This window comes from Brassica napus, chromosome A2, assembly GCF_020379485.1.
Source record: "Brassica napus cultivar Da-Ae chromosome A2, Da-Ae, whole genome shotgun sequence".
NCBI lineage: Eukaryota > Viridiplantae > Streptophyta > Magnoliopsida > Brassicales > Brassicaceae > Brassica > Brassica napus.
In genome coordinates this window covers 11,385,426-11,400,618 of record NC_063435.1, presented here as the reverse complement: position 1 = coordinate 11,400,618, position 15,193 = coordinate 11,385,426, and the positions used below count along the sequence as shown (strand labels likewise).

Here is a 15,193-nt window from a genome sequence, read left to right as displayed (position 1 = left end):
ACAAGTTTATGCACACTTGGAGTTCGGTTTAAGATATAAACCGGAAACTTTGTTTTATAATTAACGGTTTAGTCAATTTAATTAATTCCCGGTTTGTATTAATTGAAGGGCGAGGGTAAAATGGGCTTTTAACGGATTAGGGTTTTTGGTTGAGATATATTGGTGACTCCCTCCCTCGCGGCTCTTTGGCCACTCTCTCGTGTGATTTGATTTGATTTATAAAGTGCAAAAGCTTATCTCGGCGGTTAGGTCTCAGAGAGAATGGCGACTAACGGATCAGCTACGACGGGACAACTTTCACAGAAGGAAGCTGACATCAAGATGATGTGTGCTGCTGAAGTTCACCTCGGAACCAAGAACTGTAACTACCAAATGGAGCGTTACGTCTTCAAGAGACGCAACGACGGTACCACTTTCTCCTCTTCTTAAAAATGTTCACTTTATGTCTATAGCATGATTCTGTGTTGGTATGGTCCATTTGTATTTGTGATCTGGTCTTAGTTCTTGCTACTGTTGTTTTAGATGTGTGATTGTAGTTTATGAGCCGTTTATTTCTTAACGTAGAACCTAAAGTAGCTATTTCTATCATCGTTTCTTGTAATATTTAGCCTAGAAGATAACGACAAAAGTGCTGTTCTTGTTTGCTCGAGTGGTTTCTGTCTGTATGAAGTAACGAGTTGGACATGGGTTTCATTTCTTAAATAAGATTCTAAGCTTATGAATTTGAAAATTGAGCCAACGGAAGCTAGCCCTGTTTGAGTTCATTAAACTTATATATACTTTTGAAGTAATTTTCTTAATAATGTTTGATTGAATTTTGCTATGAACTATTAAACAAAGATTTGCATTCTTAAACTTGATGTTTTTTTTTCCTTGTCAGGTATTTACATCTTTAACCTGGGCAAAACATGGGAGAAGCTGCAGATGGCTGCACGAGTTATTGTTGCTATTGAGAACCCACAGGACATCATTGTTCAGTCAGCTAGGCCCTATGGTCAGAGAGCTGTCCTCAAGTTCGCTCAGTACACTGGAGCCAACGCTATTGCTGGAAGGCACACCCCTGGTACCTTCACCAATCAGATGCAGACCTCGTTCAGCGAGCCCAGGCTATTGATTCTTACCGATCCACGTACCGACCACCAGGTAAAAATCCTTTATAAAAAATTGTATTAACCGATGGTGTTGTCTGAACATGGATCTTGTGCGTATGTGTGTTGCAGCCCATCAAGGAAGGTGCTTTGGGAAACATTCCAATCATCGCCTTCTGTGACACTGACTCTCCCATGAGGTTTGTTGACATTGGTATCCCCGCCAACAACAAGGGAAAGCACAGCATTGGTTGTCTTTTCTGGCTTCTTGCTCGCATGGTCCTTCAGATGCGTGGAACCATTCGCCCTGCTCAGAAGTGGGATGTCATGGTATGAGAAAATCATTTTTTTTAAAGTCATTTTCATGTTTGGTGTGTGACTTGTTTAAATGTTGTGTTGTGCAGGTTGACCTGTTCTTCTACAGGGAGCCTGAAGAGGCTAAGCCAGAGGATGAGGATGAAGTTGCCCCTCAGGCAGAGTTTGGACTACCTGCTCCTGAGTATGGAGGTGGTGACCAGTGGACCACTGCTGCCATCCCTGATGCTGCATGGCCTGGAGAAGCCCAGGCGCCAATCGCTGCTGCTCCTGCCGGTGCTTCATGGAACGAATCAGGCGGTGAGTAGTGACAGATACAACCTGAAACCATATTTTGGGTCCTCTCTCTGGATGTTGATTTTAATGTTTTGTTATTTTGGTTTTTTTTTCCAGCGGCTCCAGCAGCAGAAGGTGGATGGGACACGGCTGTGCCACCCACAAATGCTGCAGTTAGCGGTTGGGAGTAAAGTTGACAAGCCTTTACAATGGTTATAGACATTGTTTTTTAGTTACTGTTGGGATTGAAGAGTTCTCAAACCGCAACTGTTTCTCTTTTTGCACTCTTTTCTTTCAAGACAAAAACACTTAGATTGGTTCTATTTTGCGCTTTTTGTTTTGAATGAAATTTCTACTATATCTATCTCGTTATGTCTTAATTGAGCTTCTGGTTCGTTTTAACTTATATCAACTCTGTACGTTCTGATCTATGGTACCAAAACAAATCAAACGTTTATAATTTATCTGAAGCATTGAAACTGAGAAGAAGGGATTTAACCGTTGTGGATCTACGATTTTATCATTGTTCCAGTAGCTATGGAGGGCAGAAACGGACTAGTTCAAGAGTTATTAGTAGTTATGTCCTCCAAACGGTGTGATGGTAGATACAGTTCACAGGCTGTTTATTTTTTTCATCCCTCACAATCACCCTGGAAGATAGTGACCTCGAAGCTCTGTCCTTGGATGATTTGGTGGATACAGAAAATGAGAAATTAGCTCATCTAAAATGGCATGCAGTTTTCTGCAAATGAGAAGGCCATGAGGCATATGGGATCATCGACAGCAAGCTCAGTGCGCCAGAAGGATCATGTGAATGTTCCTCTGCCCTAACCTTGGTTAACTAGTCTCCTCACACAGGTGATTGGTATGCAATGTTGATGGGTCATAGAGAAAATGATGGAGAGATGTGCCACTCCCAAATCTAGAAAGTGTGTCACTGACAAGAGAGAAGAACAACAGTTCAAGAGTCGAGACATTCAGTACACACAAGCAGAACAAGAACTCATTTGTACAAATAGAACACACCAGACCTGTTGTTAACCTCACAACCTATAGGGGTATGTCGCTGTTAGATATGGCAATTAAGTTTGAAAACAACGATTACAAATATAATATTATGTAATAGTAGTTCCAAGTATCATATATCCCCACACATTTAGATTGTAAGACCTAAAATATATATATTTCGAATATTCCAAAAATATATATTTAACCATTTCGGTTACCATTAATTATTTTCAACTTAGGGGCTGTTATTGGTTTATGAGTATAATAGAGTTTTAATGATTATTTTTATAAAAACAATTTACCAAATTTTAACAGAATTTAGATTTACTTAGAATTCTACCGAGAGTTTTATAGATTAGTGTAGATTTCTAGGGAGGAGATAATAATAAACTTTTGTAGAGTTTATCTTGAAGTATTGCATAATAAAAAAGATAGTATCGTGTTACAATATTGTGTTGCAACGTATTCGTAATTATCCATTATTTTTTGCATTGGCTATTCGTTTTCTATAAATTATATCCATGTGAAGACGCAACAATTCAGAAGCTTCTCCAAAATTTGCAGCTTCTCCAAAATTTGCAGCTCTGAGGTACATTTATGTCATGTATAATTCAATGATTATATGCATTAGTTCTTCATTCATATTTCATTTATGGTTCTTGTCTAGTTTCTTATGTTGATTTTGTGATACTATTATTATATAACTAGCTAATGGGGGATTCACAAAAGAATAAAGAAAAATGTGGGTATAGTCAATGGGGACCAGAGGAAACAAAACTTCTGATTGATTTACTTGTTGATGCAATTCATCGAAATTGGCGTGATGCTAATGGTTTAATAAACAAGTTCACGGTGGAACAAAAAATTTTGCCTGTTCTCAATTAAAAACTTGGATGCCAAAAAGAACACAAGCATTACCTAAGTAGGATTAAATATTTGAGAGAAAAATACCAAAACCATTTGGATCTTCAACGCTGCAATTCTGGATTTGGATGGGATCCTGACTTGAAAAAGTATACTGCTCCAGATGAAGTGTGGGACGAGTATTTAAAGGTATGTGTTAGTCTATATAAATTTAAACATCATAAGTTTAGTTTTCAAAAATATCTTATAACTAAACTGTGTTTATAAATCTACAGAAACAATGAGACTTTTACTTGACAGTTACAATGAATTTATGCTAAGAATTAAATATTTTTGAATTACTTGTAGAATAATATGGATTTTTTTTAACAGAATATTCATTTTAATCTATCTAAATCTCACCTAAAATATATATATTTCTAATATTTCTAACATATATTTTTAACCACTATTAATTATTTTCAACAATAAAGTCTATATATATTAAGATTTAAATATCATTGAATTACTTGTAGAATAATATTTAATGTTTATAGCTGAATATTCATTTTTTGAGATATTCAAATCTCGCAATATGGCATATATCTAATCAAAATATTTTAAATATTATTATATTTGAGAAACAATTTCGTTTGATATAAATGGATCAATATTTGTTGAATGTTTAGTATGACGTATGGGTCAATATTTTTTTACATGTATACTATTTCCTCCGTTTCGTAAAGTTACGTTACATATTATAGAAAAAAAATTGTTTCAAAAAGATTTATTTTTTGCATTTTTAATGAATGTTTTATTAACTAATTGTAAATTTCAAAAAAACTTAATTGTATTTATTAGATTTTTATTGGCTTAAAATTATGGAAAAAAGATAATCACAAAAGTTGTGGACATTATGTTTTATTAAAATGTGTAAAAAATCTAAAATATGTAACATTTTAAAACAAAAAGAGTATTTAATTATTGTGTTACAAACATTTTAAAATATGATAGTATTTAAAATATTATCAAATGAGTGACACAAGAACGACCCTAGAAAGAAAAAAAAAACAAATAGGCCACATGTGTACCGGTTCATTGTCAATCCAAAAACAAAAATAAGGTTAATAGACCAAAACTTGAAACTTTGAAAGGAGCACAATCTAAGTGGACGCAAAATCAAAAATTAATTAGGATGTTAAAACTTAGAGATAGAGTTGAATAAGCTCATCACTAACAACAGAGGGAGAGAGAACGCCAAGGTCCGTGAAGAGTAGCGTTAAGTACTGAGGAGGAGTATAGTCTCGAGCCGACCTTTCTACTTCCACCTTTGCCGGAATCTTTACACCGAACTCGATCGGTCTCAGCGCAGGTGCCATGTCCTTTTGGTCTAACGGATAAAGCCTAGCAAACTGCAAATACGTAACAACAACTTCGTATCATTAATCATAAACTTGTATCTTAAAAAAAAAAGAGTTTTGGTTACCTTGTAACTCTCTGCGGCGACATAGACAGGTTTGTTCATGCTGTGAGCGACGAGTGCGATCTGGTAAGTTCCCATCATGTTGATAATACCTCCACTTTCCACAATTCCATCTGCTCCCACAAACACCATGTCTACCTCGTCCATGCTGTACGCCACAGCTGAATCAAGCAGCAGCTTCACCGGGATATCGAGCTTTGACAGCTCGTTAGATAACAAAACTCCTGTTCCATCCGGCCTTCCCTCTGTAATGTTTTCATTCAAAAAGGGTTCAGCAAGATGCTAATTAATGAGAACATTAGTAGGAACAAGAGAAGGCACCTGTGCAGAGAACTCGAAAGAGTTTGTTGTTTTGTGCAGCTGTCTTGAGTACTTCGAGAACAACTCTAGAGAGTCCATGAACCAATATGGTACAACCATCGAATATAAAGTCTTGACTAAGCATTGCGATAATCTTACGAGCCTGCGACAAAAGTGAACATTTTTTAGATCCTCTTCTTCTTCTATGAAAATGGATTTTCATGTGAGCCAAGGGGACTGACAAACCTTGCAAGAGATTTCACCAAACTTCTCAGCACGTTCAAGGAGACGAGACTTAGCTGAATTAAAATCCTCGTACTCCAAAGCAGACGTTCTCGTCACGTATCTGATGAACAGATCGCACCCAGCAGTCAAGGAGATTGATGTTTTGTCCCATGACTGAACAAAAACCGAAACAGAACACACAAGTTATGTCTTTTTCCATCACCAGAGAGACTGAATAGATGATAAAAGATACAATCTTTTCTAAAGTGAAGTCTTAAGTTGCAAAGCTGGTTTCAGTCTTAAGTTATGTCTTCTTTTTTTCCCAATCACTAGAGCATGAGAATAGATGATAAAGGTGAAACCTTTTCTTCACCTTGAGTGTATCAGAAGCCTTCTTGAGCTCAATCTCAAGTTCCATCATGGTGGTAGCCTCGCTGGCACGAATAACAGCAGCCATAGCTCGGATAGCTGCCACGGCTTCAGCCAGATCAGGCTGTTTTCTCCATCCGTTGAACTCATCAATCACATTAAACGACTTCTCAGCCCCGAGATCAGAGACTGATGAGTCAGGCTGCTCCACGGCGGCTTGAGCCTGGGCTAGCCAGTCGCTTGTGATGACGCCGTGATGCGCCGCTCGGGTTTGGTAGTAGGCGGAGATGGCGTCAGGGTTTTGAGTGGTGTCGGCCATGGGAGGTGAATTCGAGCTTCGGTCGAGGATAAACGACGCTGACCTTCGCCACATTGATTTTTGATTTTTTTTGTTCTTTTCAGTTGCTTTCTCGAGAAAATTTCTTGAAGATGAGTTTCCGTCAGCTTTCTCGAGAAAATCCATGAGGCCCGTTAATAAGCCCATTAAGCTCCTAATTAACTGCGAGGTCAGTGTGCGTATAGCGGTCGTACGTAACGGTAATCTAACAGACCGCTACACCCCTTGATAAATGGTTCTCCACTTATATCGACCCGACCCTACGAAGATCACCATCTTCACACCACTCAGACTCAAACACTCAAAATCTTCAATTCTTAACCAAATTTCGTCATTCTTCTTGCAATTGTCGGGTTTCTTGTGCTATATCATTATTTGCAATCTATTTTCCATATCATTAACCCAAGGAATGATTCTCAATCTCTTGAGTTTGGAGAAAAAAATTGAGTTTTCTTTAAATTCGAATTTTTTGATTGAAACTTGTTACTAATGATACTCATGCTTACTAAGTTGATAATTTGTTGAAAACCAAGTGTAATTCGTCTTTGAGAACTGGAGACTTTCAAAAAAATTCAAGAAACTTGAAATTACTTGCATGAATTGATGTTATTCAGTGTCTTGATGATTTTTGTAAGAGACTACATGATTTGAAATACTTTCACTTTGTAAAATTTTGAAAATCATGTCTGATTTCTAATGCTTTTTGAGATGAACTTTGATGACGAATTAATGATGGTTGAGTGAAGTTGTTGTGTTTGTTGGTTGATTATGTGTTAGACAACCTGATGCAAGCTTAATGTCAACTTGATCACTTCTTGATTTAACTTTAAAATGCTTGTTTGGTCTCTTGAAAACCATTGTTGTGCTAAGGTCAATTCAAGAAGTTATCAAGTTGAAATTAAGTATGTATCATATTTGATAACATATAATCAACCAAGAAAAACAACAAGCTTCACTCAACCATCATCAATGTTTTATCTCAAAAAAAAAAACCTTTAAAACTTGACATGATATGTGATAAGAATCACAAAGCCTATGACTGAGTTGTTTATTATACTAAAATAGTAGAGGTAACTAGGTTTAAACACTGAGGCTCTGACTGAGTTGTTTATACTAAAACTGTTGTACGTTGCAAATAACAACTGTGTATCCATGCTGTAATTACAGTGTTTACTTTCATTGGTTTTTACTTCAATGTTAAGCTATTCATGCGCGTTCATAGTATCCCAACATTTGCTAAATTCTCAGGATCTACAGCCACACATAACAAGCTTAACTTCTATGAAAGCTGAGCATACGATTGAAACAGCAAAAGATTCCAACGGAGGACGTGTCATCGAGGCCTTTCTTACCTCAAATGCTGCTACAAAACAGAAGCGCCGACTAATTATAAAGTATGCATTTGCGTCTTTATGTTATTACTTGAGAACGGCAGATTCCACAGTGTAGCTTTGTTTATATGATTTACAATACACAAAACTGAAGCATATGGAGTATTGGGGATGTTAGAATCTTCTTGTATTATGTTTTTGCTTCTGTGTGTTTAGAATCCTCTTGTATTTTGTTTTTTTCTTTATTCAGTCTCTTGGTTACTTTTCAGTTTTCTTTCAAGCAATCCTTCTATTCAGCGATGACTTGGCAAGTTAGGTGAACATTTTGGCGAGCTCTCATTTCACACACCGGGCTCATTTACTGTTGAGAAGTGTTTTGATGCTTGTAACTTGACACTAAGCCATAACAATGAATTGTTGGATGTGAAACTAGATACCGATGGGTAAGATCTTATTCACAAAACTTACTTTGGGATCATATCACGTGATCCAACTAATCTTTTCTTGCTTGATCTTCCCTCACAAGAATGCTAATTAAAACAGTCTTTTCAATATTACATTACCAAACAAACTTGTAGAGATTTAAGCTACTCTAGAGATTGTTAACAGTACAAAGTGTTGGAATTCGTTTTTGACAAAGTGGTGCAGACTATTTTTCCGATGGGTTTTTCGACGGAGACGTCTGTCGGAAGAACCGGAATTTGGATACGATGTAATCGTCACCGTGAACACTATGAGTTAGTGTATTTGTTGATCAAAATCGGAGTTGTTTTGAATGAGAAATGGAGATCTAAAGTGGATGATTTACAAAGCTTGTAAAGTTTTAGATTTGGCTAAGTATAAATAAATTAGCAAATATTTCACTTTGAGTATTTGAATTTGGATTTGTTAATGAGACATTTGTCTATTAACATATCATTATAAACTTTATTTAAGATGATCTTTTGTGTTTGTTTAGACACAAAAAAGCAAATTCATTTAAATAAATATATTATTGTTTCAAAACAAAATATATTTATATTGCCGTTAGTTGTTATCAAAAGAGTCAATGGAGAATCATATCTTCATTATGACATTGATATCTGAATTAACTCTCCATAAAAACACCACGTCGGTTTCTTTTGTTGAAACTATAAAGGTGACAATGTTAATACTCATTCAGCATAGGTTCATACGAACAGTATAATAAAAGAATTCTCCCACTTGAATATTTAATTCTTTATTTTTTTGTGTTTTCTCTTCTTTTCTTTTTCGAGTCTAAAAGTATACACAAAAACTAGTTTCGTCAGGCTTCTAATAGAGTGACGCAAATCAGAAGATTTTTTGCAGTTGTATCTTGGGACTCATTACGTTATCAAACCGTCGCACTACGGGACGTATTTTGAGTTAAGGAAAGAGATAATATATCGCCTCTGCAGTTGTATCATCATTTTCTTAATCTTTGGTATAAGTTTATCAATTTTATTCTTTACAATATTCTGTTCTCCGTAATTTATATAATACGGTCCCATCAGTCTTAATTCAAAATATCCGTTTATTGCTTTGCATTAACCGGACTGATTATTGTAAAAGTTTTTTTAGAAGAGCAGGTTGATCGATTGTTTGGTAAAGGTGCTGGATCGGATCAGCTCCTATTAATCTCTGCGTTTGCGTGATTTTTTTAAAATAATTTTCCTGCACTTCTATGTCGTTTGCTTGTGTATTGCAGGGTTTATTGGTTATTAATTAGCTTTATTCGCTTTAGTCAATATTATTAATTATTTTGGTTTGAATAATCGTTTCGACTCATCAAAATTTGTTCATGGCATTATTTTAAGGGAAAATTACTTTTGTTTTTGTCTTGTTTTGAGAAATAAATGATTTGCTTCTCAACACGTATAGTAATTGTCATATGCACGTGCTTTGTAAAAGTATTTTTACCAGCTCATAAAAGTTGTTGAAAGTGAACGTTATTTGTTCAAAATGTGTTAATGCCTTGACTTAGTTAAAGATGATGGTTTGCTTTAATTATCAAGAATGCATAACGTCTTTGATTTTTTGTTTCAGGTTTTTTCTTTTGGAGTAACTTAATTTAATTATTAAGTTCATGTTTGACCATGAAAGGAAAAAAATGATCCAAATTTCAAGCATGGTGAAATATACCATTTATAAACAATAGTCTGATCTTTAAGAGATTAAATGATATATATGGAAATGGATTTTGTGAGTCGACGCCCCAAATTAAGTTTGGGAGAGGTCTGCCACATATAAATCATTTTCCATAGGAAATAAAATGTTTGTTGATATTGATCAAAAACATTTATATTTCATCAATGCTAAAATGCAAGTTACAAGAAGATTGACCAAGCAAAAACAATGAGAATTTTCAGACCAATGTGACTGAAACTGACATGTGTATTGTAGTTTATAAAGTCAATATGGTTGAAAATAACCATATAAAATGATGGTTTTGATGGCACAAATAATATCATGTAATGATATGTATATTTGCTATAAAAAAAACTGAGTAAAATATGCTTTTTGGAAAAATCCAAAACATACCAGTTGGATTTATTAATTAAATTGAGAGAACTATGAAAATAGTTATACGAAAAATGTAATTTCTAAGAATGAAACACATTTTAAAAGAAATTGTAATAATTTTTGAAATTTTTTTTAATTCATTTAAATCTAAAGGAGTTGTAAATTAACTTTCTAAACTCTTAAGAGATGTTAAATGTAATTATGCATGTTTTTGAGTTATCTCAAGAAATGTGGGGGAAGCTTTGCTTACCATATAAAGTTGTTTGCAAGAGGCCAAATGAACTTAGTGATAGTTATCACAATATGATTTTTTTTATTAAAAAAAAACAAACTAGTGTCATACACTGAGTTTTGTGTATAATGATTAATTGTATCTTGAATAAAAGATGACAAAAATCATTAGACAATTGATCTCGACTAATCTCAAGAGATTATGTTCACTACGATGACAACCTAGGATCTTTTTATTAAAGGTGTGTCATGAGATCAAGTTGGTATATCATGTAAAGGAATGGGTAGCCTGTGAATTAAGATAAAGTTTGGCGGTAACTCTACCTAGCTGACTGGAGATCCCAAGAAATAGGTTCAAGGAGACAACTAAGTCAAACTAAGTCTGCCCAAAGCACTGTAAGACTTCGGTCTATACTCAGTTCCTATGATGATTAAACAGTGGTACATGTAAGGAATATAAGATAAGCATTTGCTTTTAATGATTTGTGTCCATTGTTTTGAGATATGAATGGAGTAGTACATGATACTCCTCTAAACAAAGCTAATGGAAAATCACCTTGTGAGTGTGAAATGGGGCCGTTTCTAGGAGAATGAAGGAAATGCTATATTCTCCAAGTTCACTCATGATTACCAGGAATGTTAACGACCAAAATGAACACAATAGAGAAATTAGTTTTGTGAGAGAATGAAGCTGTGTTATAGCTATTGTCTCGGTTTACACCAAAGTCCGGGGGGTTCAAGACATCATGTCCACCTCCTGTTCGAGTAAATCCGATAGCTATTAACAATGACTGGTTCAAGGCTGAAAAATTGCTACCAACTCATCATGCAGTGGATTTTTTGCTCATACTCTCAAAAGTCCTTCTTTTTTTCTTGAGTCATGTGTATAGAGTCATTTCTATTCATGTGGGGGATTGTTGGAACTCGTTTTTGACAAAGTGGTGCGGACCATTTTTCCGATGGGTTTTTCGACGGAGACGTCTGTCGGAAGAACCGGAATTTGGATACGATGTAATCGTCACCGTGAACACTATGAATTAGTGTATTTGTTGGTCAAAATCGGAGTTGTTTTGAATAAGAAATGGAGATCTAAAGTGGATGATTTACAAAGCTTGTAAAGCTTTAGATTTGGCTAAGTATAAAAAATTAGCAAATATTTCACTTTGAGTATTTGGATTTGAGTTTGGATTTGCTAATGAGACATTTGTCTATTAACATATTATTATAAACTTTATTTAAGATGATATTTTGTGTTTGTTTAGACACAAGAAAGCAAATTCATTTAAATAAATATATTATTGTTTCAAAACAAAATATATTTATATTGCCGTTAGTTGTTATCAAAAGAGTCAATGGAGAATCATATCTTCATTATGACATTGATATCTGAATTAACTCTCCATAAAAACACCACGTCGGTTTCTTTTGTTGAAACTATAAAGCTGACAATGTTAATACTCATTCAGCATAGGTTCATACGAACAGTATAATAAAAGAATTCTCCCACTTGAATATTTGATTCTTTATTTTTTTTTGTCTTCTTTTCTTTTTCGAGTCGGAGAGTATACACAAAAACTAGTTTCGTCAGGCTTCTGATAGAGTGACGCAAATCATAAGATTTTTTGCAGTTGTATCTTGGGACTCATTATATTATCAAACCGTCACACTACGGAACGTATTTTGAGTTAAGGAAAGAGATAATATCTCGCCTCTGCAGTTGTATCATCATTTTCTTAATCTTTGGTATAAGTTTATCAATTTTATTCTTTACAATATTCAGTTCTCCGTAGTTTATATAATACTGTCCCATCACAAAGCTTATAAGAAACTTTTTTATACTTCATTTACATTACATCATCCACTATTAAGTGTAAATACCGCATAGTACAGTACAAACAAAAAAATTATAAAGATTCATGAGGAAAAAAAGTTATTACTATGGTTCTCTTGCGGTTATCTGCTGTTTTCTACTTCCTAAGGGACGTAGCTGGTACAAAAAAATACAAAATCTTGGTGTCAATCATAAAACTCCAGAGGGATATATGAAAAGTGAAAACCATTTGAATAAAGATTGAAAGTTGATGGGTGCGGTTTGTCTTTTACCTGTTGTGTATAGGGCTGGAGCCACTCCTTGGGATTCTTCTAAAGCTATTTTTTTCACCTGTTAGTGACTCCTCCTTCATCTCCTTGCTTATCTGCAAATCTCTCACTGCTTTACTTGAAGCTGGCGCCATGTGACGACCCTCTACATTATTCTTGCTGATATACAAAGCTAGAAGCAACAGAATCAGAGCTGTTGAGATCGACTCCCATGTAAGGAATCTCTTCATTGTGAATCCTCTTTTTTTGTTCTTTTCTTATTTTGGAGCTCTTAGGTTCTTCTGTTCTTGAGACTGCAACTGAGAATTTTTTTTGAGTAGCTAGCTGTGTTTGAAGTTAAGAAGGAAGAAAGAGAGATTGAAACTCTTGCTGCTTTGTGGATTTTATTGTTGTCCTAAGTTACATTTTGGGATCTAATCACGTGATCTGGTTTGACTCATGTGCCAATAATGTTACCTTTTTCCCAATTGTGTTTCAGATGGTGAGTGAGGATGTTTATCTTGGATCTGATGATTTCCAGAGCATTCACTGATGATTGATTAGTCCTCACATATACATATTAGTTATTAATATAAGCATACTACATTTGTTTACACGTATTAGCCAAGAAAGTATATGTCATTGAGATGTGGATCATGTGAAAAGGCACGTGGTTACTGATGCTGTTTCTAATAGTATTAGTTAAGTCCACCTTCATGAGACTGCAGGTTTATAGAACATGTCTTTATAATAATCACCTACTGTTTTTTTTAATTACAAGCTTTGATTTGTCTTTTACCAGCCGGTTGCTAGTTTTCTTGTCTCAGTTCATGTCTTGTTTTAGCTTAAGATCATATGGTTTTACATTAAAATATCTTTTGTTAGTGTAGTGTTGCTTCCTGCATTCATTTGATGACTACTAATCTCAGAAGTTGATTAGAGAACAATATAGGACTCTTGTGTTAATCTTAGTAAACAAAAGCTTTGAATTCCAAATTGGAATAGATACATGATATTACTTGGATAACAAAGAAAGCTCTCTCAAACACAAAGCCAAGCCCAGACCACTACACAGTTTGACATATACAGGCAATTTTTTTTTTAACTCAACTCAGCTAATATAATCATAATCTTCAAGGATCAACAGAAAATGCAGCAGCATTGGAGCTACCACTAGTGCTACTATTGCTGCAAGAGACTCTCTTGTCTCTGCTCAGAAACCTCCTCAAAGACCTCAACCTCGTTGTCATTGGAGATTTTGGTTCTTCCTCTTCAACAATAAACCTCATTGATGATGATGATGATGATGATGAAGACGGTACATTATGAGTACTAATTGTAGAATCATTGATATCCAGAACAACATCATCTTGACTCTGTGAAGCAGCATTGCCAGTAGTACCATCTTCTTGAGACCCAACATTGGTGGTTCTGGTACTTACCTGGTCCTGACGACCCCATACCAAGACATTGGTGGGGAACTCAGGAGAAGAACTTGAAACAGAATTTGAAATTTGAGACAAGGCATCTACTGCATTGTCAGAAACTAGTTGGATTTGCTTTGAGATAGTTTGCTCAAGACCAAGAACAGCGTTTCTACAAATGGGACAAGTTGAGTGAGACTGAAACCACATGTCAATACACTCAACGTGGAAGCTATGGTTACACTTTGGAAGCAGTCTGGCTTTGTCTCCTTTGACAAGATCAGACAAGCAGATAGCACACTCCAAACCATCTTGTCCGAAAAATACAATCGGTAATGAACTGAGCTCAAAAGGGGTCAGACCACCGGTGCTGGACAGGCCGTCTTGCCCTGGAACAAAGATGAAACGGCGTCGTTGGCGGCGAGTGGTTACAGTTGGAGCTATGGAAGATTGGTCATCTTGTTCTTGTTCTTGCTGCTGCTGTTGTTGGAGCTGGTCTACTCGCCACCAGTAGAGTTTAGCGTAAAGGTGGAGGATAAGGACGACAAGAACCGCCATGAAGAGAACAATGATTGCTGTGAGAATGACCTTGCTTGTGACCTCTTCGGTGGATAAGTCTCCGAACAGTGAGCTATGAGCAGATCCATCATCATCCATGGTTTCTTGAAAAGATCAAAGCTAAAGAGATGAGTTAAATGCAAAAGAATGAAAAGATCTGGTGTGTTGCAGTGGTCATGGTTATGGAAGGAAGAAGAAGGCAAGTGAATTAAGTAAAAGAGGAAGATGACGTCGAGGAGTAGGGGCCCCATAGAAGCTCATGGGGTTGGGGCAGCTACTCTTCCTATAAAATCTCTACTCCACCGTTAATGCTTTCTTAATTCCTCCACTTAAACTCAGTTTTTTCTGGTATTCTCTTCTCCATTACAAATTACTTAAATTATTTATTATTTTCTGATTGTTGTTTTAGACTTTTAAGTATAGAAAACCGGAAGCGAGCCTTATTTATTTATATTTTGACAATGTTTTTCTTAGAAACATTGTAAAGTAAAATGCTAAATTTTAGTAAACAAAGAAATTTTAAGTAAAACTAGATTTTGACCCGTGCAACCGCACGGGTGTTTGTTTTCATTTTTCTATACATAAATTATTGTTTTAAAACAAAAAAGGTATATATTTTTTAATGTTAATCATATACTTAAATATTTATATAACTATTTCAAATACAATAATTTTATAATTTACATGTTATAATTAATTAATTGTTTAAACCTTATGTATTTGCCACTTCTTATTATATATTTATCTTATTGTATTTGCATTTAGTTATTAAGAAAATTAATATATTCATGAGATAATAAATT

The 15,193-nt window shown here is 35.2% G+C and overlaps 3 protein-coding genes and 1 long non-coding RNA gene across 4 annotated transcripts; 2 read left to right on the top strand and 2 right to left on the bottom strand.

The window, feature by feature from the left end:
- The first annotated feature begins 150 nt into the window (after positions 1-150).
- Positions 151-2,043, top strand: LOC106446181 (40S ribosomal protein SA-like). Its single transcript, XM_013887873.3, has 5 exons — positions 151-406; positions 881-1,143; positions 1,221-1,418; positions 1,493-1,703; positions 1,797-2,043. Exons 1-5 carry the CDS (start codon positions 262-264, stop codon positions 1,868-1,870), a joined length of 891 nt encoding a protein of 296 aa, XP_013743327.1. The 5' UTR covers positions 151-261; the 3' UTR covers positions 1,871-2,043.
- A 2,426-nt stretch (positions 2,044-4,469) lies between these two features.
- On the bottom strand, positions 4,470-6,406 carry LOC106368321 (translation initiation factor eIF-2B subunit alpha). Its single transcript, XM_048757313.1, has 5 exons — positions 5,912-6,406; positions 5,560-5,712; positions 5,335-5,476; positions 5,017-5,258; positions 4,470-4,942 (listed from the first exon to the last, which is right to left on the bottom strand). The coding sequence occupies exons 1-5, from the start codon at positions 6,389-6,391 to the stop codon at positions 4,736-4,738; spliced, it is 1,224 nt and encodes a 407-aa protein (XP_048613270.1). The 5' UTR covers positions 6,392-6,406; the 3' UTR covers positions 4,470-4,735.
- Positions 6,407-10,690: 4,284 nt separating this feature from the next.
- LOC125587150 lies at positions 10,691-13,123 on the top strand. The gene is made up of 2 exons (XR_007323626.1): positions 10,691-12,642; positions 12,908-13,123. It is a non-coding gene; the product is annotated as an uncharacterized LOC125587150 (long non-coding RNA).
- Positions 13,124-13,374: 251 nt separating this feature from the next.
- On the bottom strand, positions 13,375-14,643 carry LOC106365035 (RING-H2 finger protein ATL3). The gene has a single exon (XM_013804497.3). The coding sequence runs from the start codon at positions 14,487-14,489 to the stop codon at positions 13,542-13,544; it is 948 nt and encodes a 315-aa protein (XP_013659951.2). The 5' UTR covers positions 14,490-14,643; the 3' UTR covers positions 13,375-13,541.
- Between the last annotated feature and the right edge of the window lie 550 nt (positions 14,644-15,193).